At 33.4% G+C, this 27,135-nt stretch overlaps 2 protein-coding genes across 4 annotated transcripts in view; both read right to left on the reverse strand.

Moving 5' to 3' along the window:
• Positions 1–27,135, reverse strand: part of map2k2b (mitogen-activated protein kinase kinase 2b) — a 529,628-nt gene that overhangs the window by 452,741 nt on the left and 49,752 nt on the right. The gene's annotated exons all lie outside the window — the stretch shown is intronic.
• The window catches only part of tcf3a (transcription factor 3a), a 57,252-nt gene that overhangs the window by 24,940 nt on the left and 5,177 nt on the right, over positions 1–27,135 (reverse strand). For all 3 annotated transcript variants that reach the window (XM_079612937.1, XM_079612939.1, XM_079612938.1), the window contains exons 3-10: positions 26,032–26,095; positions 14,642–14,712; positions 13,153–13,213; positions 11,282–11,313; positions 11,075–11,195; positions 9,798–9,856; positions 3,687–3,786; positions 2,638–2,738 (exon numbers count right to left, since the gene is read on the reverse strand). In XM_079612937.1, coding sequence (XP_079469063.1) covers positions 2,638–2,738; positions 3,687–3,786; positions 9,798–9,856; positions 11,075–11,195; positions 11,282–11,313; positions 13,153–13,213; positions 14,642–14,712; positions 26,032–26,095 — 609 coding nt within the window. The remainder of the gene's footprint in view (positions 1–2,637; positions 2,739–3,686; positions 3,787–9,797; positions 9,857–11,074; positions 11,196–11,281; positions 11,314–13,152; positions 13,214–14,641; positions 14,713–26,031; positions 26,096–27,135) is intronic.

Below are 27,135 nucleotides of genomic sequence, written 5' to 3' on the forward strand. Positions count from 1 at the left end.
CCAATTTTGGGTCAAATGTGGACAGACCCAGCCGTTGGGTTAAATTTTGAATACGCATTTTTAATCCAACGTTTGGGTTTGTCCATATTTGACCCAAAATTGGGTTAAAACAACCCAGCATTTTTGTGGGAACTTTAAATTAGTTTTCAACCTCTGCCCGGGACTTTTATAAATAAAACAGCTTTGCGACTGAAAGCTACATTATAACTCTCAGCAATGAGGTGATAACTTTGTGTGTGTGTGTGTGTGTGTGTGTGTGTGTGTGTGTGTGTGTGTGTGTGTGTTGTAATATGTTAGTGTGTCTTTCAGGAGGTTTCAGGACTCTCCTGCCAGGCTGTGACATATATAATTTTAAACAGGAGAACTTGAAGTTTCCATCTCGCTCATTTAAATTCCCAATTTTACATTCATTTTGTCTTGGAATGGATGAATTTACCAGATTTAAGAAAAACGGTAGCACATTTTTAGTGATTTTTTTTTACTCAACTCAAACAAATCCTCCTGAAGTTTGGTTTTTTTCCTTTAGAAAGATTTACTTGGATATTCTACATATCCAGATGAAATTTTGACTACATGTAACACTCCCTAAGCAAGTTATAGCCATTTATTACAACATTATTATAGGCGATTTTCAGTGAAAAGCTGGTGTGTGTTTTTTCAATTTACTGACAATGTAGATGTGTCCAAAAAAGTTCGGGAAGTAAAATAAATAGAAAACATTGTAATAAAGCAAAAGTGACACATATATATATATATATATATATATATATATATATATATATATATATATATATATATATGAACCGATCTGGGCATGAGGACGGGACTAAGCATCAACAATCATTCCTGTTCGGCTCAGAGAAACAACCGCATGGGTTTCTATGAGGAATCAATGCTGATCAAAACCTGATGACGCAATCACACTCACTACGGAGCTTCTGAATGTCCAAACGAGATTAAACACGAAAGCCGCGAATCTCCTCTTTACGGGACTTTTTAAAGCATACAGATTGGATTAGCAGTTCAAAAGTTATTAAACATTTAAAGAACAATAGTTATTTTTAGCCGCCGGCAGCTGTATAGGTCTTTAAGGGTTAAATAAAGATTATTATTATTAGAACTAACAACTAACTAACTAACTGACTAACTGACTGACTAACTAACTAACTGACTGACTAACTAACTAACTAACTAACTAACTAACTGACTAACTAACTAACTAACTAACTGACTGACTAAGTAACTAACTAACTGACTGACTAACTAACTAACTAACTGACTAACTAACTAACTGACTAACTAACTGACTAACTAACTAACTAACTGACTGACTGACTGACTAACTAACTGACTGACTAACTGACTAACTGACTAACTGACTGACTAACTAACTAACTGACTAACTAACTGACTGACTAACTAACTGACTAACTGACTGACTAACTAACTAACTGACTAACTGACTAACTAACTAACTAACTGACTAACTGACTGACTAACTGACTAACTAACTAACTAACTGACTAACTGACTGACTAACTGACTAACTAACTAACTAACTGACTAACTAACTGACTGACTGACTAACTGACTAACTAACTAACTAACTAACTAACTAACTAACTAACTAACTAACTGACTGACTAACTAACTAACTAACTGACTGAGTAACTAACTAACTAACTAACTGACTGACTGACTAACTGACTAACTAACTAACTAACACGAAATTATTCATGAGCATGTGGCAAATGTGTCATTGTATCTATTTATCATCCAGATCTGGTGATGCCAAAAAGCTATTCAGACATTAGAAACATTTGATTGCTTTTCCACATGCGGTAATTAAATGCATTTTTTTCCTGTGGTCTCTGACTCATCAGAAAGGGGAAAAAACATGGAAATAGGTCCTGATGACGTCATCTCTAAGCTTCAGAAACTTTATCACGGATGTAGAAACTTGTATTTAATGTGTATACAGTTCGTTGATATATTTAATAAATTAACCTCACTTTATGGTTCCAGAATACTCCTGTTTAACGCAATATTTTATATAAACAACATAAGTTGTCAATATTTTTCACTTGATCACAGATCGAAACACAAACAGAAACTTGCATTTAATTTATATTCAGTTTATTTCATAATAAATTTACTTTCACAGTGACAGAATGCTCCAGAATTTACTCTATATTAGTTCTTCCAACTAAATGCTCCAACTAAAAAATAATTTCTGTCCACACGAGATGCGTAAAAGTCAATCAAATTCCACAGCCAATCAGAACAGCACGTGGGCGGAGTCTCGTGGCGAGTGCACAGCCAATCAGAACAGCGCGTGGGTGGAGTCTCGCGGCGAGTGCACAGTCGGACAAAATGGCGGATGGTGAAGTATGATTGGTCAGATCACTTGTCAATCAAGCTTGTCAATTTGAAGGGTAATGGAAACGCAGCTATTGCCACACTTTGTGTTTGATGATCCAGCGCGACGTCGCAGAAAAATAGAAACCGTTTCTAAAATAGAATTGTCGCGTGTCGCGGCTGGTTAGGACAACAACTCTGATTAACATGGAAAAGACTCATTTTATCGCGTGTAGTTAGGACACGGTGTACACCTGAGTGCAGTCCTTCATGGCTCACCTGTGGGTTTATGGAGGAGAACGGGGCCGGCTGACCGATGTGAGGAGAGTTACTCATAACTGGAGGATAACCAGGCTGACTCCAATGATCCGGGAGTCCATCTGAGGAAACAACAGCCTTTAATCAACGCTTCTTATCATGGCAAATGTGTAATCCGTTATCATGGCCAAACGTGCAATCCAAATGAAACCGTGTGGAAGAGTAACTGTGAAATTCTGTCCTTATATAATAATAAAATATATGGATGTGAAGTACTGAGAAGTGTACATTATAATGTGAGATATAAAACTATATTAGAACATATGAAAAATATTTTTCGAAAATATAAAAATTTGACAACTAAAGATTATTTTTACTAATCACTGCCTTTTTATATTTTACATCTAGCTTAATATTTATGTATTTAAATAGTCTAACATGAATTGAATCACACAATCTGAGCCAAATATGAACAATTGCAAAAGCCTACGGTAAAAAAATCAAATAAATTAATTGAAATACATTTATTAAATTAAATATGAATTATTATTAAATCGGATGTATTGTTTTCCATTACATTTAAAGAACGTAATAAATAGATGTGTATTTAAAAATGCATGTAGCAATCAAGCAATAAATAGTAAAATAAAATAAAATAGTTTACAAAAATTAACCAATCAATTGGATGGGTTTTGTTGGGGAAAAACAAACAGTAAATTAATAGATAAAAAAAGAAAATTAAGATCAATGTTCATCACCAAAAAAAAAAAAAAAAAAAAATCACAAACAAAACAACAAAAAAACTTTAGTTTAAGGTCCAATTCTCACTATCCAATTTATGCCTCAATAAACTCCTAATGACTGCTTATTAATAGTTAATAATGTTAATATCTTAATAATGTTAAGTTTAGGTATTGGATAGGATTAGAGATGCAAAAAATCTTCATGCATATCATCATTTACAAGAACTAATGAACAACCAATATCGCATGCTAATAAACAACTAGTTAATAATGAGAATTGGACCCTAAACGAAGGTGTCGCTCGATCTCCAGTGTGTGTTTGCATACCTTGCATGTTAAAAAAGCCTGGATAAAGGTTTCCCGCTTTAGATCCGGGGTATCCGGCGCCGTCCTGGTTGTAGTCGTCACCGGTGGAGCCTGGATAGGCCTGCCAAGCAGAAGAGGAGAAAGCTGGGATTTAGGTCATGAGAATGCGATGTGGAATCGGCCAGAAGATGTGGTTCTGCTTTAGGCCACAGTGTGTGTGTGTGTGTGTGTGTGTTCGTGTGCATGTGCAATAAATTAGGAAACATTCATCGGAGATCAGAGAACGAATCCTGACTCCAGGGAAAGTACAAAATAACCAAACCGAGTACAACAACACGTCAACGGACAAGAGTTACCATAAATATGACACTGGTTTCGTGATCCAGGGTCACATGACGCACGGGTATATCTGTGGCAATAGCCAACTATACACTGTATGAGTCAAAATTATCCATTTTTCTTTTATGCCAAAAATCATGAGGATATTAAGATCATGTTCCATGAAGATATTTAGTAAATGTCCTACCGTAAATATATAAAACATGTATTTTTGTGAGTGAATGCAGCACAATCGTGAACATAAATGCACAACTTTAAAGGAAATTTTCTCAATGTTTATATTTTTTCTCCCTCAGATTCCAGATTTTCAATAGTTGTGTCTCGACCAAATATTGTCCTATCCTAACAAACCACACATCAATGGAAAGCTTATTTATTCAGCTTTCATATGATATATAACTCTCAATTTCAAAAAAATGTACTGTTATGTCAAAAATTGACCTTTTGACTGGTTTTGTGAACATATATTTATCCATTTATTACATATACATATATATTCTGTTTTTCTCCAAGTTATACATTTTTATGTTTACATTTGCCACTTGATAAGGGCTAATTTCACTATTAAGGATGAGTAAGGCCCATTTTATGCTTTGATTTGCTGAATCCAGGCATAATAACAATACATTTTACATTTATTTCACAGAATTTGACAAATCTTGGATGAATAAATCAAAAGCAGGTCAGTGCACTGAAATCACATCGCGATATAGACTAGATTTAATTTATTATGATTAAAAGCTCAATTAATGTTTTATCCATTCATTTAATTTCCAGAATTTTTTTAATACACAACAGAATTTCTTGATTTTTTTTCTCTTTTTTTTCTTTTTTTTTAAGGATTGATTCTTAAATCAGTGATTATACATTTTTTATTAAAACATTAAAATGGAATCCAGAAAAATTCAACAAAAAAGAAAAAAATTGGTTTAAAAAAAAAAGAAAAAAAATGGAATTTAAGAGGGAAAAAAACTATTTCATAGGGTCCTAAACATGTAATTTATGTAAAAAAAAAAAAAAAAAGTTGTTAAATTGTTTAAGTTTCATGATTTCAATTAATTAGATGCTTTTTGATCACTAAAATTTACTTTACCATTAAAATGAGTCCACATTTTTTTTAAACAGGGGGTAAAAATGTAATCCAGAAAAATTAAAACGGAAAAAACGAAATATGGAAAAAATTAAACTGATTTCATAGGGCCCCAGATGAGTCACAATGAGAGATTAAACTAGCATTTTGTTGCGCTCCATGTTCAACACTTTAAATAATAATAATAATAAGTCTGATGTGAACAGCATCTGATCAAGGTTTTGATTAAACTCAGATATAACGAGTAGTCCCTAGTCGGCATTAACAAAGGCATCATGTAAAAAACGCTGTATACATTGTTTTTCACCGATACAATAGAAATGACAAAGCACGCCTGTCTAGACATGAAAGGGTGTTAATATCATGAACATGTGACCGAATTACCAGCCAATTAAACACAACAAAGGGGTCAAAATACAAGCAACGCTCCAGTGATCGGATGTAAAAAAAAAAAAAAAAGAAAATAAATAAACGGCACAAAATAGAAGAAGAGATGCCGAAGATGATGCATGCACACAAGAAAGAAAGAAAGAAAGAAAGAAAGAGAGGGAGAAAGAGATGCATTCCCAATTACAGAGCCATCTGCCCATTCCTGGAGACCGGCCAACACCGCAGACAGCTGGAGACGCACGGAGAGAACGAGGAGGAAAAATGAAAGGAAAGAGAAATAGACGAGGACAGGGAGGATATAAAAATAGAGGGAGTATTTGAGGACCATAGAGACAATGCGGCCAGTGTTAAGAACATATATACGGACACGACTGATGAGGTTACATGCACATGCACAAGATGCGGTCCCACTTTATATTAAGGTGGCTTTAAGTACTATGTACTTGCATCGAAAAATAAGTACAATGCACTTATTGTGTTCACGTTAGAGCTGTCACATTTGAGAAAAATCAAATTCGAACGAATATCAAATACCAAGCTATGTGTTCGAATATATTCGAAGGGTATTATATTAAGGGTGGGTTAATGTGTAAGGGAAGGGTGATTACATGCTGGTATTTTAAAAATATATGTAAAAACATGCATGTACACAATAAGTCCATTGTATCAAATTATTAATTTCAATGTAAGTACATAGTACTTAAGGCGAGACACGGCAGGCAAAAACAACGTTTTTTTTTTTTTTCACTGGTCAATTTTGAGATTTTGGGCTATTTGTCTTCAATAACATGTCTTCTTTCAGACTTGTGGTGAAAAAAAGTCAAAAATACACATTTAGGTCTTTATTTTACTAACTTTGTTTATTTGCGTCTGTAGATTTCTCTGAAATGCAACAAAAGTTGGCGTTATAAATCACCGCGCTGCTCCGCGATCTCTGTGTTCTTCCTTTAATCACACACACGTCTGGAAAGCTCTCTCTCTTCTGTACAATACTGTCGGATCCAAATATGGTAATTTCCTTTTATTCAGCAACCAATCGTGAAAGTACAATGCGCTTTTAACGCTAAAAGCGAAATCTCATTGGCTGATGTCAATTTCTGACAGCGTGATTGGTTCAGACGCATCACGTGACGCGCGCTCTGACATTAGATGTGTGTTTCTGACTGTTTTTCTGCTCAGTTAAAGGCCATAAATGCTGTTTATAAGTTTTGATGTGATTTAGGTGGTTTGTATTGTTGTTGCTAATGATTTGATAAGATAGTGTCAGTAAATAGTTGTTTCCACTAAAAAAGTATGAATTTTTACATTACAAATCTTTAAATGCCTTTTTCTCAAAATTTGTTTTTTGTCATTCTCCATTATAAACTTCTCAGCCGATGTACACCAAACTCTCCAGTTACACACTTAGCAGTATTCTGAAGATATGTTCAGAGGGATTTGTTAATAAATCATTCCTGGCCTGATTTATGTGACATTTTAATCAAAAAAATATGGCGAAAATCTATTTTTTTAAGGCTATGGACAGTATATTTAGATTTCCTAGGTCATGAAAGCATATATTCTGAAATCCCTCTGAACATCTTTTTTCATCTTGTGTGTAATCAAAATGAAATAATAATTTTGCACCCGGCTTTATCATATGTTCAGATCTATCTACCGAAAATATATGCAAAATTGTGCATATTTAATGAGATAATGCCTAATTTGCATAATTAAACATACAAAGTTCAAAAACTTGTAATACATTTTTTTTTATGAACTTGTGTAAGTAATCAACTGAGGAAGTTTCATGGTGATATCTATTATTTTAAAACTGTACCCTAGTATATTAAGTCACTTAATATACATGTTCTAGTTTTATATATATCATTTGAATTAGTTTTCAATTTTCTTTTAAAATTGTAGTTATGTTAGTAATGCTTGTATTTTTTTTTTATCAAGTATGGACCGTGTCAAAGCAGCTTTACAGAAAATGCATGTTTCAAATGTTAAAATTAAGTTTTACAGGGCCAAATCAATTATTTAAAAAGTATAAAATAAGACATAATTCGCTTATTATACAGAAATACTGCATTAATTAATAGTTTGTGCAAAAAATGTTGCACTTTATTTGTGATTAGAATACAAAACTGTTTTTATGGGTTAAGTAACTATAATAACCGTGAGATATACACTGTGCTCTAAAATTAATATGCAAGTGGGACTTCAGGGCAATAAACATTCCAATTTTAGTTTTTCCAAGAAATTGTTTAATGTTTTATTTCTCATATCTTTTAGATAACTGGTATCAATCTCAGACAGGTTTGTTAAAGTCCCCCTGTGGTTGAAAAACCAGCTTTTAATGTTGTTTATGTGTCTATGTGGTGTTTTTAATCTGCTTTAATAAGACAAAGCATGTGTAAGTTCATAAGTCGACAGCATTGCTGAGTATTTGCATATTCATAGAACCGTGTAACCAATCAGATCAACGTGTGATCGTCAACCAGTGGATCTCTGAGTGAGTGAGTGAGTGAGTGGAGGCGGGGCTCATTTGAATATTCATAGAACCGTGTAACCAATCAGATCAACGTGTGATCGTCAACCAGTGGATCTCTGAGTGAGTGAGTGAGTGAGTGGAGGCGGGGCTCATTTGAATATTCATAGAACTGCGCATACTAAATGAGGCAAAGGGTGTCGAGTTACATTCAAGATATTTAAAGACATTAAGTAATTTTTTTTCAAGGGATACAATTATTGACTACAGGGAGACTATGTAATATTTAAAGCTATATAAAGCTATACTAATAAGCAATAATATTTCAGTTTTATAAAGCTTGACATATCACTAGAACGTAGCGTTGCTCATATTCATCGCTTAAGGCAAGATACTACAGGTGATTATTTAAATGTAACTTTAAATATGCAAAAATTTTGTTGCTGACGTCACAAACTACTAGGAATAATGACTTTCTTTCTCAGAATTGCGTGATATAAAGTCCCAATTGCGTGTTATAAACATGCAACTCTGAGAGAAAAATCAAAGAATTATGAGAAATAAACTCCCATACTTTTTTTATTTTTTATTCTGTGGCAGAAACAAATATCTAAAGGCTTGAAATATCTCACTTTGCATGTAATGAGTCTATATAATATATTAGTTTCACCTTTTAAGTTGAATTACTGAACTTTTGCATCATATTATGATTTTTCCAGTTTCACCCGTACAAGTAAACTTGAGCTCACGTACGTCTCTCATTTGGCTTGTTTTGCATAAGTAGCTTTGAAACAATATGTATTGTGAAAATCGTTATACAAATAAATGTGAATTGAACTGAATGAAAGTCACAGCATGTTTCAGACAATAACTAGGAGTGTAATATTGCGCATATTGTTATACAAAAATGCAACAATATGTATCATGTATAGTTCATCCAAAATGAAAACGACTGAGTTTTCAGAGTTTTAGTGTCGGTACATCATCAAACTACTACCGTATATATAATGATGAATATAATGTATAATGCAATGGGTGATATTTGTGTCCTGATAATGCTAAATGTCATTAATAGTAATAACTGGCCAACATTATTTTAAATATATCTAGTCAGTGACAGCACAAGCATATTAGTCTAAAATAATTCTCTATTTTCATCTTCAGAATCATGAATATTGTTATTCTGGCGTCTCTATCGTCTCCATTGGGTTTCTATCACCAAGTCTATTCATTTACACACACAATGTAACATCAAATGTAGCATTTTAATCAACTTTTAATCATACGTCTTGGAGTATCGCAATAATATTGTATCGTGAGTTCAGTATTGTGATGTGTATCGTGTTATGAGGGTATCGTTACACCCCTGAAAAAAAAAAAAACATGACTAAGATTTTGGAAAATACGATAAATTGCATTAATCGCTTTACATTTAGCTCTGTACTGGAAACAAGGAAAACCGAACCGTTTTAAATGGGAAACAGAACATGCACCGCTGCCCACAGCAACTCTCCAAGGCCTCGGAGGAATTAGTGGATGAGCATTTTGTCCATGCAAGAGATTTGCAAAGGCAGTGTGTGTGTGTGTGTGTGTGTTTTGACTGCATGCACATGCAAGCATGAATGCACGACTGCATGCACAACAAATGCAACCGTAAAAGGGAAAGAGAACATCTGCACGCTCCCGTGGAGAAACTATAGGCAGCTCGCCGTATGCATGTAGTGTGTGATATATGAGCACTACAGAAATTATGTGTGTGTGTGTGTGTTTTGGGTCAGATTGATGGCACGTGGCATGATAATCTGGGCTCAGACACTAATGAGGCCACATCGACACTCACCGAAGATATAGACGTCGGCAATCCATGAGGAACCTTCCGGATCTTTTTGGGCAGCGGATCTGAAATTACAGCATTATTAGCAGATGCATGTCCAAGACGGATTACGGTGATCATGATTGATGAGCTGATGCAAAAGACGACACCTCATGATGTTAAAAAACACACATTTTCATGACTGACTCGGTGTCGTCGTTGCATGTGCCCAAGAAACATCCAATACTGCATACGGGAAAATATTAGTGATGAGTCGTTCATTGCGTCGGTCACGTGACAAATTAATAAAAAAGTTTGACTGCATTATAATGATTTCTTAATTCAGAATATGTTCAAGATTGCGTAGGTGAATGTATTCAGGGAATTTGCCAGTTAAAAGTATAACATTTGAATATAATATATGCCTGTAAGTAGGGCTGTAAATGATTAATCACGATTAATCGAATCCAAAATAAAAGTTTGTGTTAACATTATATAGGTGTATAGTGTATAATTATTTTGTATATATAAATACACACACATGCATGTTTATATTTAAGAAAAATGTGTTATTTATATATAAAATAGTTCTATTTATATATAATATAAATCATGTAAAAATATATATGCGGTATATAAATGCAAATATTTCTCAAATATATACATGCATGTGTAATTATATATACAAAATAATTATACACAATACAGACACATACACATATGTAAACAAACTTTTATTTTGGATTTGATTATCGCGATTAATCAAATTATTATTATTTTTATTTATTATTATATATTATATTATATAAATGTATTATTATTATTATTATCAAATTATTATTATTAATCAAATCAATATTATTCAAAAATATTAGAATAATATTGCGACTATTATCGGCAACGCGTCAGAATAAAAGCTATTTTACAGTACAACAGTATTATTACAATACATTTCTTATTTTGTTTAAAACATACATTTAATAACAATAATAATAACAAAAAATTCATTATTAAAATAATATTATTTTATAGTCATACCGAATTGGTCAAAAACTGCCTATGAAAACTTAAACAGAAATCTTTTTTTACTTTATAGTCCCTGGAAAAGGTTCCCAAACAGATTTCCTAGTAGTCATTATGCAAATATTATTAACAGCCAACCAATCACAAGCCAGCATATCCATCAAACCCAAAGCCATTTGATATGGCTGGGCGAAAAAATAGATTTTTCGATTAACCCCCTTTTTTAATTTTTTATGGTGTTGATTAAAAAAATACCCAGCCTTATTAGGATCTCATCTCACCGATGTTGGAGTCGGCCGGCCTCCGGCGGTGAGGACTGTAGAACTGAGAAGAGACTTTCATGCCCGGCGAGGAAAGCCCGTCGGACCCCGGGATGTTGATGTCACCGGGCAAAAGCTGCGGCTGAAAATAAATAAGCGCTCTATGAAGATGAAACCCAAAATTGTCCAACAACTTAATAATAACAGCAGATTTGATGTGTGCATTACCTGTGTGACCGGGTAGCCTCTTTCAGATTTCCCTGGGGAAAAAACACAAAAAAACACGCCAAACGGTTAAATTATTACACTTGGATAACAGAATCTGAAATATTTTTTTGCTGTTGTTTACATTTTTTTGTGTCCTGGCCGTATGAATAAAAAAAAAAAATCTACGAAAATCTGGGAATGCATCGAGTATGTCAACATGAAAAAGCATTAGGAACCCGTTTAACTTCAATAATGTGGCGCAAATCTGAGCGAATCACGACACTTGACGAGTAAAGGCCGGACTTACAGGACTGATTGATGAAAACGAGTCAAATATGATTTAATGTTGCCATTAAATGCAGTAGTGGAGCTGTGTAACTGATCATTAACTAACATTACAACACATTAATGCATTAAAACTTCAGCCTTCCAGTTCATTCACACAATTTACTGGAATTAAAAAATAAATTTAAATTTTATTAAAAAAAATATTTTTTAATTCCAGTAAATTGTGTGAATGAACTGGAAGGATGAAGTTTTAATGCATTAATATGTTTTAATGCACAAATATTTAATATATATATTAAACTTGTGTGTGTGTATATATATATATATATATATATATATATATATATATATATATATATATATATATCTAATTAAAATGAATTAGATTTGTATTTACAATATAAAAAAATATGCTCATCTATCTATCTATCTATATCTATATCTATATCTATATCTATATATATATATATAATTAAAGTCATTTTAATTGATACATATACAAGCCTGGATATATAATATATAAATATGGATATATAAAACACAACATATAAATATTTTTAATGTTAATATTTAAATTAAATGATTTTAAGGCATTAAAACTTTCCCCTTTAGTTCACTTACACTCCAAATTGTCATTAACTAAATGTATAAATAAAATTAAAATTACACACACACATATATCTGTGTGTATATACGTGTACGTATGTGTGTATATATGTACTATATATATATATATAGCATATAAAATAAAAAATAAATCAAAATCATTAAAATTGTATGTATATATATATATATATATACATACATACATACAAATACAAATTTAATACATATATAATTCGACTTCACAATCATGTTATAAAACAATTATATATGTGTGTGTGTGTGTGTGTGTGTAGCTGTGGTACTAGTAAACTAACATTACAACCAATGAGTGCATTGGATCTGAGAGGTTGTGTTGTGTTATTCATGAGTGACGCCGCTGGTCTGAGTGTGGCTGGCCTCCATCTGTCCGCGTGTGACCTCGCCTGGCCGAGGTGCGCCGGTTATGGGTTTAAGACTCGGCACAAACAACAAATTGTCCCATTATAAATGCCTAAGTGGTAATTAGTTAAAAAGCAACCCCCACCCGGCTTTAAAGCCCAGAGAGGCGCGTGGATTAAACCCCCCTGCAGGAAAATCCCTGCGTGACCCGAACCTGCGCAGGACAGCGCGCCGTGCAGCTTCACCGGCTGCGGAAACCAGGTCGATGTGATGTATAGTTTGTCACTAACACACACACACACACACAGTCTCTCCAAAAACACCTCATCCATAAGAACAATACATCATTGTGTGAAATTTTGCGGGTAATTTATATATTGTTTGCAGACCGAATATCCAAAGCATTTAAAATGTACACATTTACGTTCTCATCAGTTCTTGCTTTCCCTGGGAATCAAACCTGTGACCTTGGCGTTGCACGCGTATAATTCAACATTTTTTTTTTTGCATTAATTTTTATACTACTGTTCAAATGTTTGCCATCTGTACGATTTTTAATGATTTAAAAGAAGTCTCTTGATTTTGCGAAAGGCTCTGATGTTAGCGTTGCGTTAACTTACCGTCAATATCCAGGTTGTACATGCCGTCATGCTCAGGGTAGTGAGGCCCGTCTCCATACAGCTAACACACAGAACACACACACAATCATATACAACATCTGCATTGAGAATTCACATTTAAAATTAAAATTGGTTATACCGTCAAATATCAATATGACTGAAAGTTGTATACTATGTAATGTTATGTACTTAAACTTCGCAGCTTTTACCAGAATTAAAACTATATTTTAATCTAATTATATTCAAATTAAATAATATATAACTTAATTTTAATAATAAGAAAATGTATGCATGCATGCATAATTCATATTAAAATTATAATTAAATTAATTAAAATGTAAAAATAATTATATACACGCATAAATATATATATATATAAAATTGCATATGTGAAAGTCTTTATATCATTTATATGAAGAAACAGCCATTTAAATAATATTTTTAGAAAAAATGTATATATTTTGTATTTGAACTTTTTATAGTTATATATAATTAATATTTTAAAAATTTAAAATAATTATACATGTTATGTACTTAAAATTCGCAGCATTTATTGGAATTAAAATAATATTTTAATCTAATTATATTCAAATTAAATAATATATAACTTAAAAATGTAATAAGAATATTTATGCATGCATGCATAATTAATATTAAAATTATAATTAAAAGAATTAAAATTTAAAAAGAATTATATACAAGCATAAATAAATATATATATATAATTGCGTATGTGAAAGTCATTTATATGAAGAAACAGCCATTTAAATAATATTTTTAAGTATTTAATAAAATAAAAAAATTCTATATTTTGTATTTGACCTGACCTTTTTATAGTTATATATAATTTTTTTTTTTTTTTTTTTAAATAATTATACATTTACATACACATATAAATATATAGTATACACACACACAATTATTCTTTACAATTTTTTACATTTCTTTATTAATTTTCTTTATTAAAATGTATTGGATGGACTGACGGGCGGACTTTCATATAAAATAAATATAAAGACTTTCACGTATGTCAGGGAAAAATCCCTGTTTAATATTTAAGTTCAGAGAGAGGGTCATGAACAATGCTGGTACATTAACTAACATTATAGATGGAAGATAGAATTGATAAAACCAAGAGTCTGCTAAGCTTATGAGCAAAATAGGGCGCACACACACACACACACACACACACTGACAGGTGAGAGATGAACAGGTAAACACGAGGATCTCCGGCACCGGTCAGCTAATCTCCCACGCTGACCGACTGACCCACAAACACACACACACACACACACACACCAACACACACTGAGCTTACGATCTAAAGATACACGCCAGTTTCCTTCTAACTACATAGGAGAGTCTTTAAGTGGAGCAGATATCTAGTGCAGTCGGGATTGTTTGCTTTAGGGATTAAGATCTAATGGTACAAGCGAAGCATGAACAAACACCGGAGATACGCTGCGTGTGTGTGTGTGTGTGTTCGTACCCGTGCGCCGAACGAGGGACCGTTCGCTTCTCCTGAACCCCAAGGGCCGGATCCACTTCTTTCATCTAAACCTGAAACACAAACAAACATCGGTATTAAGAAACTGATAAACAATAATTGCTTTTACATCATGGCCAATAATCAATTTGACATTATAAACGATACCGTTTTATCTACACTAACATAATAAAGTTTGAGGTCAGTAAGATTTTTTGAAAGAAGTCTCTTCTGCTTATCAAGGCTGCATTTATTTGATAAAAAATAAATATTTTTCTAACTTAAAATATCAGTTTTCTATGTGAATATATAGTAAAGTGTCATTTATTCCTGTGATCAAAGCTAAATTTTCAGCATCATTACTCCAGTCTTCAGTGACACATGATCCTTCAGAAATCAGTATAATATGATGATCTGTGGCTCAATATACATTTCTCATTATTATCAATTGAAAACGGTTTCATATTTTTGTGGAAACCGTGGTGCATGTTTTATTTTCAGGATTCTTTGATAAAAAAAACAGCATTTATTTGAAATAGATTCTTTAGTAACAATAAATGTCGCTTTTGATCAATTTAATTGTGTCTATGTTGAAAAAAGTATTAATTTCTGTAAAAAAATCTGACATAAAACGTGTTTATAGATCTTTTTTTTTAATGCCATTAATATAATAAATGCATCGAAACAATGCACAGTAAAAACAACAAATAATCATTCAGCTCTTTAGCAAAACTGTCACAGAAAAGAGTGTTCAGTCAGAAATATGGTAATCAAAATGTAAAAAGAGAAAAATTATCATCAATCTTGGCTAATATGTCCAACACTGACCATTGACCAATATATGCTACAATAAACAAATGCATAAATAGGTAAAATGTATAAATAGATACGTAAATGCATTAATAGATAAATAAACCTATAAATAAAGTCATAACTAAATACATAAATGCATTAATAGATACATTTAATAAATAAATGCATTAAAAAATGCATTAAAATTTATAAATAAATGAATGCACAAATACGTGTGTAAATACATAAATGTATAAAAAAGATAAATGCATAAATAGATACATAAATGCATTCATAGGTAAATGCATAAATGTATAAATAAACCAATAAGTCATAACTAAATACATAAATGCATTAATAGATACATTTAATAAATAAATGCATTAAAAAAGTATAAATAAATGAATGCACAAATAAATAAAAACAAAGTCAAACATAAATGCATTAAATAAATGCGTAAATACATAAATGTATAAAAAAAAGAACAAATGCATAAATGAACCCTGCCACAGAAAAGAGTGTTCAGTTAGAAATGTGTGTGCAAAACATATATATTTTTCAAAGTTAATTAGTCAGTGTGTCGGCTGAAAGGCTAGTGCACTAATAGATCTTAACGAGGCTGTAGGCTGATTCCAGGTTTACTGGAAAACCCCATAAGACGAGCATCTTAAGCCTCTTTCACAAAGAGATTGCAGAAAGAGGTTCCGGCAGCGCTCGTTCACACTGTCAGATCTTCCCCACAAGCGGTACGTTATCAGGTCAGGTAATGACCCGACTGAAGCTCGATGGTCGAAACTGTGTTTTTGTGTTGCATCTCTACATCTGCCAGGCTTGACGCGTGAGGTGAGCCGTCGACCAAAAACCTCAAAGGTTTTAAAACCACAAATGTCACCGAATATTTGCGCTGGAACTCAAAAAAAAAAAGCAGCACACAAAGGCTGTAAAGACACCGAACGGAAGATTTTTAAAGATTGATGGTGCAGAAATTTCCCGAAACCGCCCCCCCGTCTGTGCCTTAACGCTCGCAAACATCTCTGGAGAGGAGAAGCTTAATTGTGTGCTGATTTGCATAATTGTGCATATTAATGAGGTCTCTGCTTATGAATATGCATTTTTGTTTTGTTGTCTAATTAAAAAGAGGGAAAGGGGGGGTGATCATGACAGAGCCGGCGATGGAGCGGAACAGAAGTACGGCGGACGAGTGAATTACGACTTTAGAGACATTTCCACGATCCTCGGGTGGGGGGGGGGGGGTCACAGGCTTGTGTCAGCAAATTCAATAAAATGGCCAGGGACAACACAACAGCACACACACACACACACAGTCGACTACACACACCACTGACGGAGCAGAACCAGCAAAACAGGAAAGAATTATTCAAGCACTACCGTTGCTTTACTGCAGACGAGCTGCTCCCACACAATGAGGACGGAAAGTTCATTACGATTTAACAATAACGCGACTTCCTGAAGCCGGTGGATCATCATCCTGAGGATCGCAGACGAGACGGCATCCGCAGAATGAGCTCACGGAAAAAAAGTAGAGTTAAAAATACTAAACTTTGCAACATACTAAAAAATCTAGATTTTAAATGTTATATTATAAAGTATGAAAGATGGGTAATTATTAGGAAATCTGCTGAATATTATTAAAATAAGCGTGTTATAAAACATTGTGTGTTACTGAAGATGAACTTTTAAGTGAACGCTTGATGACGGTTGAGGTAATCAAAATGTAAAAATAGGAAGATTGTTAACAATGTTGGCTAATATATATCCTACAATGACCAATGTATGCTACAATAAATAAATGCATAAATAGAAAAATGCATATATGAATGCATAAATAAGTGCATATTTGCATAAATAAATGAATGCATAAATACATAAACAAATGTATAACACTTATAAATAAATAAATGCATTAGATAAATGCATGAATAAATGCGTAAATAAATAAATAAATGCATAAAAACTGCATAAATTCATAAATGCATATACAAATAATATATATATATATATATATATATATAGTCATACATAAATGCATTAATAAATAAATGCCTAAATATATAAATGTATAAATAAATGCATAAATATATGCGTAAATACACAAATGTATAAATAAACTTAAGTCATAACTAAATGCATTAATAGATAAATGTATAGATAAATGCATAAAAAGATGAATGCATAAATAAATGCATAAAAAGAAAAGATTGCATAAATAAATAGATAAATGTATAAATAAAAAAATGATTGCATAAATAAATAAATGCGTAAATACAGAAGTCATACATAAACCCTTCAATAAATAAATGCATGAATATATAGGCAGCTCACTAGCTTCTAGGTGAGAGTAAGCAAGGGGACTTCAGTCAAAATCAGATTTTAGTCAAAAAGAAAGTCATTTTATTATATTTTAAGGTAAAATTAGGATTTTTTTTAAGAATAACGTGAACTGATGAATCATTAACAACGAGACCAAGACTGTGCATTAATAAAGTACCAGTAAGTACGGTCAGTTTCTGATCGTGTCGAGCGTCTCAGGTACAGGGGAAGTGAGATTTGTATTTTCAGCTCTCCGTGGCGGGTGGGAAAAAGAGACAGAGATGAAAGACAGCTAATACTGTGAAATACTGTGTGAGAAACAACAGGAGGGTGATGACATATCAGCACAGTATGAAAAAAACCAAAAATAGAGGTGATCCATATTCATAAGCGCACTGAACATTCACTCCAATTAACAAACTGATTAGTGGGAGGAAAAGTGAGAAATTCATTGAGAAAAAAAAGCCCCTTTTGCTCTCCAGACCGTCCATAAAGATCTCTTTACATTAATAGCGAACGGCTGAAGTTATGAGACATTCCCCTCCGCACCTGAATAAACAAAACTTTGCTCTGCAGGCCCAATAAAAAGCGTCTGCTACGTGTTTGAGCGTCTAATGGTTACCGCTGATCCGTTCTGCCTCCTCCGCAGAGGCCAGCGACCTCTCCAAATCACAACCACCCTTTATATACACCACGAACAGGTGAGAAACACGACCTGACGGACGTCTGAACACACTAACAGTGAAGCCAAAGCTATCAAATAAAACAGGCCGTCGTGTAGGAATCATGTTGTGTGTTATATTTGAGCTTCGAGATTCTTGCGCTGGACATTCATGCTTTTAAAACACTCCTGATGGACCTTGTTAGAGAAAGGAAACTCATCTGCTGAATGGTTTAAAGGGGGGTATAATGCCCTTTTCAGATGTAAAATAAGTCTCTGATGTCCCCAGAGTGTGTGTGTGAAGTTTTAGCTCAAAATACCCCACAGATATTTTTATATATCATGTTAAATTCGTCACTTTTGAGGGTGAGCAAAAACACACCGTTTTTGTGTCTGTCCCTTTAAATGCAAATGAGCTGCTGCTCCCGGCACAGGGGGCGGAGCTTCAAGAGCTTGTGACCTTTTACCTCACACACACACAGAAAATGCCAATGTTTAACGGTATGTTCAAACCGGAGTCAGACAATTAGAGTCATTGATTAGCATATTCTGTCTTGATAATCTATAAATGGTGTTCAGGGGGCGGGGTTTATGTAAATTTTAAGGTTGGTGATTAACCCGGGATGAATGTCATGTAGTCATGACCATACGTGACAACACATGACAAAATTAAATAATAAATTATTATTTTGTGGCACATACTTCTTGTTTATGTGTCTATGTGGTGTTTTAAAATCTGCTTTAATAAGACAAAGCATGTGTAAGTTCATAAGTCGACAGCATTGCTGAGTATTTTCTGCTTAAAACTGCAGTGAACCAAAGACAGTCTCAAAAACACGGTTTGAAATCGCTGGTGTTTCTGACGTCACAAACTACCTTGTAACCAATCAGATCAACGTGTGATCGTCAACCAGTGGATCTGAGTGAGTGAGTGAGTGGAGGCGGGGCTCATCTGCATATTCATAGAACTGTGTAACCAATCAGATCAACGTGTGATCGTCAACCAGTGGATCTCTGAGTGAGTGAGTGGAGGCGGGGCTCATCTGCATATTCATAGAACTGTGTAACCAATCAGATCAACGTGTGATTGTCAACCAGTGGATCTCTGAGTGAGTGAGTGAGTGGAGGCGGGGCTCATTTGCATATTCATAGAACTGTGTAACCAATCAGATCAACGTGTGATCGTCAACCAGTGGATCTCTGAGCTCAGTGAGTGAGTGGAGGCGGGGCTCATTTGCATATGCATAGAACCACGCATAATAAATGAGGCAAGGGTGTCGAGTTACATTCAAGATATTTTAAGGCATGAAGACTTTTTCCCCCCAAGGAAAAAAACGTTTAAATATGTCATTTTGGAGATCAAAGAAAAGAAAATAATAATAATACAATAACACAATTATTGACCTCAGGGGGACTTTTAAAAAATATATATTTAGCCGCTATTTTTTCCTCAGGGCTCCTTAATTTTTTTTTTTTGTCTGGAACTCTGACCCTAGAAAAGAATATTAATATATTTTGTATCATCAAATAAATCACTAAGAGCAGGTTGTCCCTCGTTCTCCTCCGTTTATGAGCAGATGAATCACGCTAGTCGAGAGTCGTGCTGTCCTGAGCTCTACCTGCCCGAACAGACACGCTAATTACACGGCAGATACATGACAGAGTCTCAGGCCTGCGGGGATCGTGAGCGCGTCGTGAGCCAACGGAGTGACTCAGGGCAGATACATTCACACAAACACAAGCAGAGCTATAATTATGAGGAGAGAAGCGCTGAGCGAGTCACACTTGAGTCATGGGCTACAAGGGTCCCAGACACACAAACATCGTGTTCAACAGGACAGTCTCTCGACTTGATTTATTACTAGTTCTCACTGCATGTGACTCATAAGCTTATCACAGGTTATTTTGATTCAGCTTTTGCATATCAAACGCCTCACTAGTGTATAATATCAGTCTTGTTTAGAGATGGCCGCTATATTGAGTATTTATAACATTGCTGGATCAAAAAACCAGTCACATGACGCACGGGTATATCTGTGGCAATAGCAACTATACACCGTATGGGTCAAAATTATAGATTTTTCTTATATGCCAAAAATCATGAGGATATTAAGATCATGTTCCATGAAGATATTTAGTAAATGTCCTACCGTAAATATATAAAACATGTATTTTTGTGAGTGAATGCAGCACAATCGTGAACTTTAAATGAGATTTTCTCAATGTTTTGATTTTTTTGCACCCTCAGATTCCAGATTTTCCAGGAAATTTCCCAGAAAGCTTATATATTCAGCTTTCAGATGATGTATAAATCTCAATTTAAAAACAAATTGACCCATGTGACTGGTTTTGTGGTCCAGGGTCAAATATGTGGGATGATTTTAGTGATATAAAAATCAATAACCACGTTTTCACTGTCACTTTCGGGCCCAACAGCCGATTTCATAACCAGCTAACATTAGCATTAAATACTTATAAAAATCAGTTTAGCTCATAACTCACTTTCAAGACAGCAGCAATTGTTTGAAATAACTTCTGTTTGTGATTCTGATCACCGTATAAGACAGAAACATATAATATGCGATGCAAAAGACTACGCGCGCTAACCGTTAAGTACTCCATCATTAGCCTTGCGCACTGTGCTTTGCTCAGTAATACTTGCTAAGTTGTAATAATGTAGTGTTTTAAAGTGAATTTTAAGAATAACTTGAAAAATGCAATTAACTAATTGAGGAGAGATTCCCTGATATGATTGTAAAGTGCTTTGGGTGTACAGTATAGCGCTATATATACATGCCTTCATTCATTACCATAGTAAACATGGTAAATACGGCCGCTTGAAGAAATCAAGACAAATCATATATAGGCGATCACAATCATGTGTTTATTTTATCTGTCAGTACGTCTGATATATTCATATTTAGTTTGGCATATGTCATAAAATAAAGCAAGTCTGTGTTTTTTTAGGAGCTTCCTCTGTTTATCTGAATGAAAATATAACTAAGCTCCCCCATGTCGTATTTTTGGTGTAAAGTGTGTAGAAATTATCGTTCTTGAAAACTGGAAAAATTTGAATATGGTGCAAAAGTTCAGTAATTCAACTTAAAAGGTGAAACTAATATATTATATAGACTCATTACATGAAAAGTGAGATATTTCAAGCCTTTAATTCGAATAATTGTGATGATTATGGCTTACAGCTTACGATTATGAAAACCCCAAATTCAAAATGAGAATATTGTGAAAAGGTTTTCATAAGCTGTAAGCCATAATCATCAAAATTATAACAAATAAAGGCTTGAAATATCTCACTTTGCATGTAATGAGTCTATATAATATATTAGTTTCACCTTTGAATACACACTCAAATACATTTAAGTATGATTAAAGTAATGTTATAACATTACTCTACTTGCTGAAGTAAGCCGGATCAATATCAGAATATCATATTAATAAAAGCTGAATGACTTGTGTTGCTAAATGGCATGTAATTGGTCTTAAAACATTGCATGGAGGAGAAAATGCTGAATAACTGTTACCACAAATAAAGCTATTTCTGATTTTGCTGTTAGACACTTAAGTACAAATCTCTAAGGTACAAACATGTTACACGTGGAATCAAGAGATTCAAACAATAACTAACGGCGTTAAGCTGTATAACAATGATTAGTTTACTGTCGATAAAGATCTAAACAGTTGCTCGGCTGTCTAATAAAACACAGTAAACCCGTAAATCGAGGGTAATGCGAATATGACGTCACGGAGAGTGAAAATGGTGTATTTATCTGGATTTAAACATTTTTGGCAAATACACAACACTGTTCTAGAGGTTTTTGAAAATTTTAATCCAAAAAACTTACATTTTACACCTTTAATTCAACAAGTTAAATCTTAGTGCTCGTATAGACACAGATTTTTACAGTATGTTGTTTCTTGCATTGAACATTTTTTTCAATTAGTACTGCAATAATGAGGGTTTCAAAATTGTGTATTTATCTGGATTTAAACATTTTTGGAAACATCTGGCAAGTACACAACACTGTTCTAGAGGTTTTTGGATATTTTTATCCAAAAAACGTACATATTGCGCCTTTAATTTGGCAAGTTATATCTTAGTGCTCGTATAGACATATTTTTACAGTATGTTGTTTCTTGCATTGAACATTTTCAATTAGTACTGCAATAATGAGGGTTCAAAATTGTGTATTTATCTGGATTTAAACATTTTTGGAAACATCTGGAAAGTACACAACACTGTTCTAGAGGTTTTTGGAAATTTTAATGCAAAAAACGTACATATTGCGCCTTTAATTTGACAAGTTAAATCTTAGTGCTCGTATAGACAGATTTTTACAGTATGTTGTTTCTTGCATTGAACATTTTTTCAACTAGTACTGCAATAATGAGGGTTCAAATTGTCTATTTATCTGGATTTAAACATTTTTGGAAACATCTGGCAAGTACACAACACTGTTCTAGAGGTTTTTGGATATTTTTATCCAAAAAACGTACATATTGCGCCTTTAATTTGACAAGTTATATCTTAGTGCTCGTATAGACATATTTTTACAGTATGTTGTTTCTTGCATTGAACATTTTCAATTAGTACTGCAATAATGAGGGTTCAAAATTGTGTATTTATCTGGATTTAAACATTTTTGGAAACATCTGGAAAGTACACAACACTGTTCTAGAGGTTTTTGGAAATTTTAATGCAAAAAACGTACATATTGCGCCTTTAATTTGACAAGTTAAATCTTAGTGCTCGTATAGACAGATTTTTACAGTATGTTGTTTCTTGCATTGAACATTTTTTCAACTAGTACTGCAATAATGAGGGTTCAAATTGTCTATTTATCTGGATTTAACATTTTTTTGGAAACATCTGGCAAGCACACAACACTGTTCTAGAGGTTTTTGGATATTTTAATCCAAAAAACGTACATATTGCGCCTTTAATTTGGCAAGTTATATCTTAGTGCTCGTATAGACACAGATTTTTACAGTATGTTTCTTGCATTGAACATTTTTTTAGTTAGTACTCCAATGACGGTTCCAATTAAAGATATTTCAAAGCTATCACATTAACAGAATGATGTTGTCAAAAGCCCTACTAATAGCTTATGCCAGGATGGTGATTTTTCTTTCCTATTCATGAAAACTTTGCATTTCTCTGTATTTTCAACACGAGTTCTGCAGTTATAAATATCTCTCTTATTCTCAGTTTCAGGTACTCAGTAAATGAAACTGTGGCCGGTGACAGACTCAAATCCTCACGCAAACTCCCTCCTCAAACTTCACAACAAGTCAAACACAAAATCCTAATCGTGTCAATTCACAAGCAACGTGATTTCACTCAGAACAAAATGGCAAATAATCAAGTATTAAATTACAAAGCGTTTAAAAGTTGGGCAGGACGAGTCACTTGCTATTCAAAGGCACACACAAAAAAAGATCAAAAAGAAAGCATGTGGTTTTACTCTTTGTTGATCTAACGACGAGCAGATTCTTCAGCCATAACACTCATATTCTCTCAATCAGCGCCATGCTGAAACTATACACTCTTCCACATGTCCTCTATTGACTTATGGAGAACTTTTTGTCCTATGCATGGAGGATTTGGACAATGACACCAACATCACCTGACCAGATCTCATTTCAAACAGATCACCGCTCACACCAGATTAATGGAATAATTCACACACAAACACACACACACAAAAAAAAAGCAAATTCTGTCATAATTTACTCAATTCAAAACTGAATGACTTTCTTCAGCGAAACACAAAAGATGATATTCTGAAAAACACTAAGTTGAACACCATTGACCCCTTTGAAATCAGTTTTATTATTCTGAAATTATTATTTTTAATATAAAAAAAAAAATTATGGTTAAATTACATTTTAGTATCAAAAGCATGTCTAATTAATTTAAATGATTATACGTATACAATTTAAATGTAATTTTTTGTTTAATACTCCTTGACTTAGGTATGATTATTGTTTATTTATTGTTATGCGTTGTTGTTTTTTGGGTTTTTTTCTGTTCTGCACTTTGGTCAGCCATGGTTGTTTTTAAATGTGCTTTATACATAAATATTGTATTGTATTGTATTGTATTTTTTCGTCCCCCAAATTCTGTTTACATTTTTCTGGAAAGTTTTATTAAACCAATAAAACGAAATGGCTCAATTAAATTAATAAATAAAAAAATATGTCTAATTAATTCATAACATTTAAATAACTTTTTTTTCAATAATATTTATCTAAATAATGCATTATTTTTAAATAATATTTAATGTTTAGTGTTTTCAGAAATTATGTTAACTTTTACTTTTTCTAGATTTAATACAAATTTCTTATGGTGGAAATCAAATTAAGGGATAAAACAAACGAAAATGTAACAAATCCTTAATTTTTTTGGCAAACAAAGCGCTGCACAACAGAGATTTACTGTTAAAATTAAAACAATGAAGAAAATTGTGTGATATTCTTTAAAAAAAAAAAAAATTAATAATTGTACTGTTATGATTACAATGAGAAGTACATTCTGCTGTACTTTCTTCAAGTTAAACCAAACTTTTATTTTGGCGGGCTGTCGTGAAGAGCTGTGTAACAGTTCTCTAATGAAACGGTAAAATTATTTATTCATCCAGAATTTGCCGAAATGCTATACAGTTTAGCAACAGTATATGTGACCCTGAACCACAAAACCAGTCACATGGGTCAATTTTTTTTTGAAAATGAGATTCATACATAATCTGAAAGCTGAATAAATACTATTTCCATTGATGTGTGGTTTGTTATGATATGACAATATTTGGTCGAGACACAACCATTGAAAATCTGGAATCTGAGGATGCCAAAAAATGTAAACATTGAGAAAATCTCCTTTAAAGTTGTGCATTTATGTTCACGATTGTGCTGCATTCACTCACAAAAATACATGTTTTATATATTTACGGTAGGAAACTTACTAAATATCTTCATGGAACATGATCTTAATATCCTAATGATTTTTGGCATAACATTTTGACCCATACGATGTATTGTTGGCGATTGCCACATATATACCCGTCGTGTGGCATGTGACTGGTTTTGTGATCCAGGGTCACATATAGTGTTCAATGCTTCCATTTTAGACTAAAATTACAAACAATTCATTAAAAACACTGCAAAAAAAAAAAAAATGATTTCAGGAGATTCACTCAGATAAACAAAGACTCCATAGCGAACGGAGACTGGATTTGGGGGAGATGGTGCGTCGGCGGTGGGGGGTTGTTTTGCCTGTTGTTTTAATGTTTGTTGACATTGTTCGCAGGGGTTGAGAGGACGACTCATTTCCCATCATCCTCTCCTCCCCCATGATGGAGGGGCGACAGCTGAGAACATGAACGACGAGGACCAAACAGGCTTCGCAAACACCGGGATTATAACGACACCGACACGTGTGCAGAAACACTCGCCGAGTTCTGCAGAACCGGAGCACTTTTTTGATGAATATTTACCATGTTAAAACCCATCGACAAGTCGACCACAGATTATATCAGTTCCCCTCCATCCTGAATCAGTCATAGCATAAAAAAGTTAATAGTTTTAAAGTGCCTACCGAACTGACTGCTGGGTAAAGCTGGGCCTCGGCTCTTCCCGTTTGGCATCTGATGAGGGAACATCTACCAAAGAGAGAAAATATCATTTTAAAACACACACCACAGCTTAAAAAAATAAACATAATATGCTTATTACCAGTGTTGGGGAAATGCATTACAAGTAACTTGAGTTACGTAATCAGATTACTTTTTCAAGTAACTAGTAAATTAACATTACTTTTAAAATTTACAACAAAATATCTGAGTTACTTTTTCAAATAAGTGACACAAGCTACTTTGTTTTCCCAGTTATTGACTGACAGCTCTCCTGTCCTCATGTTGAGACAAATCAAAGCGTGTGTGTGTGTGTGTGTACATGATGTTTATTGTAGTTCTAGACTAAATGTGAGCATTTACTCATCTCACTTGCACAAAGAAATATTCAATATTCCTCAAAATGAATAAAATCAGTGAAATCCAGAATCAGAATACTATGCAAACCTCCAATAACTAAATATGTTAAATAAAACATACATTTTTATGCATTTAATCTCACTTTATTGACCAATGTACTTGTTTCTGACCTTCGATGATGCAGTTTAATAAGCAGAAATGACTATAGATGGATAGAAAGGTGTGCTTTCCTCTACTGTACACATGTCCTTCAGTCTGAGGATTATTATTTCACTTTTAGTGTGAAAGGGTCTTTACATTTGCCCAAAAATACAACTTTTGTGTTATAAAAAAACAAGCTCAGCCCAGGTGGGGAAAAAAGTAAAGCAAATGTAACGTAACGCATTACTTTTCTAAAAAAGTAACCAAGTAATTACTTTTTAAGGGAGTAACGCAATATTGTAATGCATTACCTTTAAAAGTAACTTTCCCCAACACTGATTATTACCGATCCTATGCATCAGTAATAGTTGACAAATAACTTTATTTCTAGGTTTTAGGTTTGAAATTAAGTGTAAAAATCACCATTTGTCATTTAAGTAAACTCCTAAAACACACGGTGCTGTTTGTTTGTCTGACGTGAAACCATTTACAGACACAATCAAATCTGCTACACTGTAAAAAATAAAAATTCAAAGTTGTAAATATAACTGGAGTGCGTTTTACTTTCA

Source organism: Phoxinus phoxinus (genome assembly GCF_949152265.1).
Source record: "Phoxinus phoxinus genome assembly, chromosome: 5".
Lineage (NCBI taxonomy): Eukaryota > Metazoa > Chordata > Actinopteri > Cypriniformes > Leuciscidae > Phoxinus > Phoxinus phoxinus.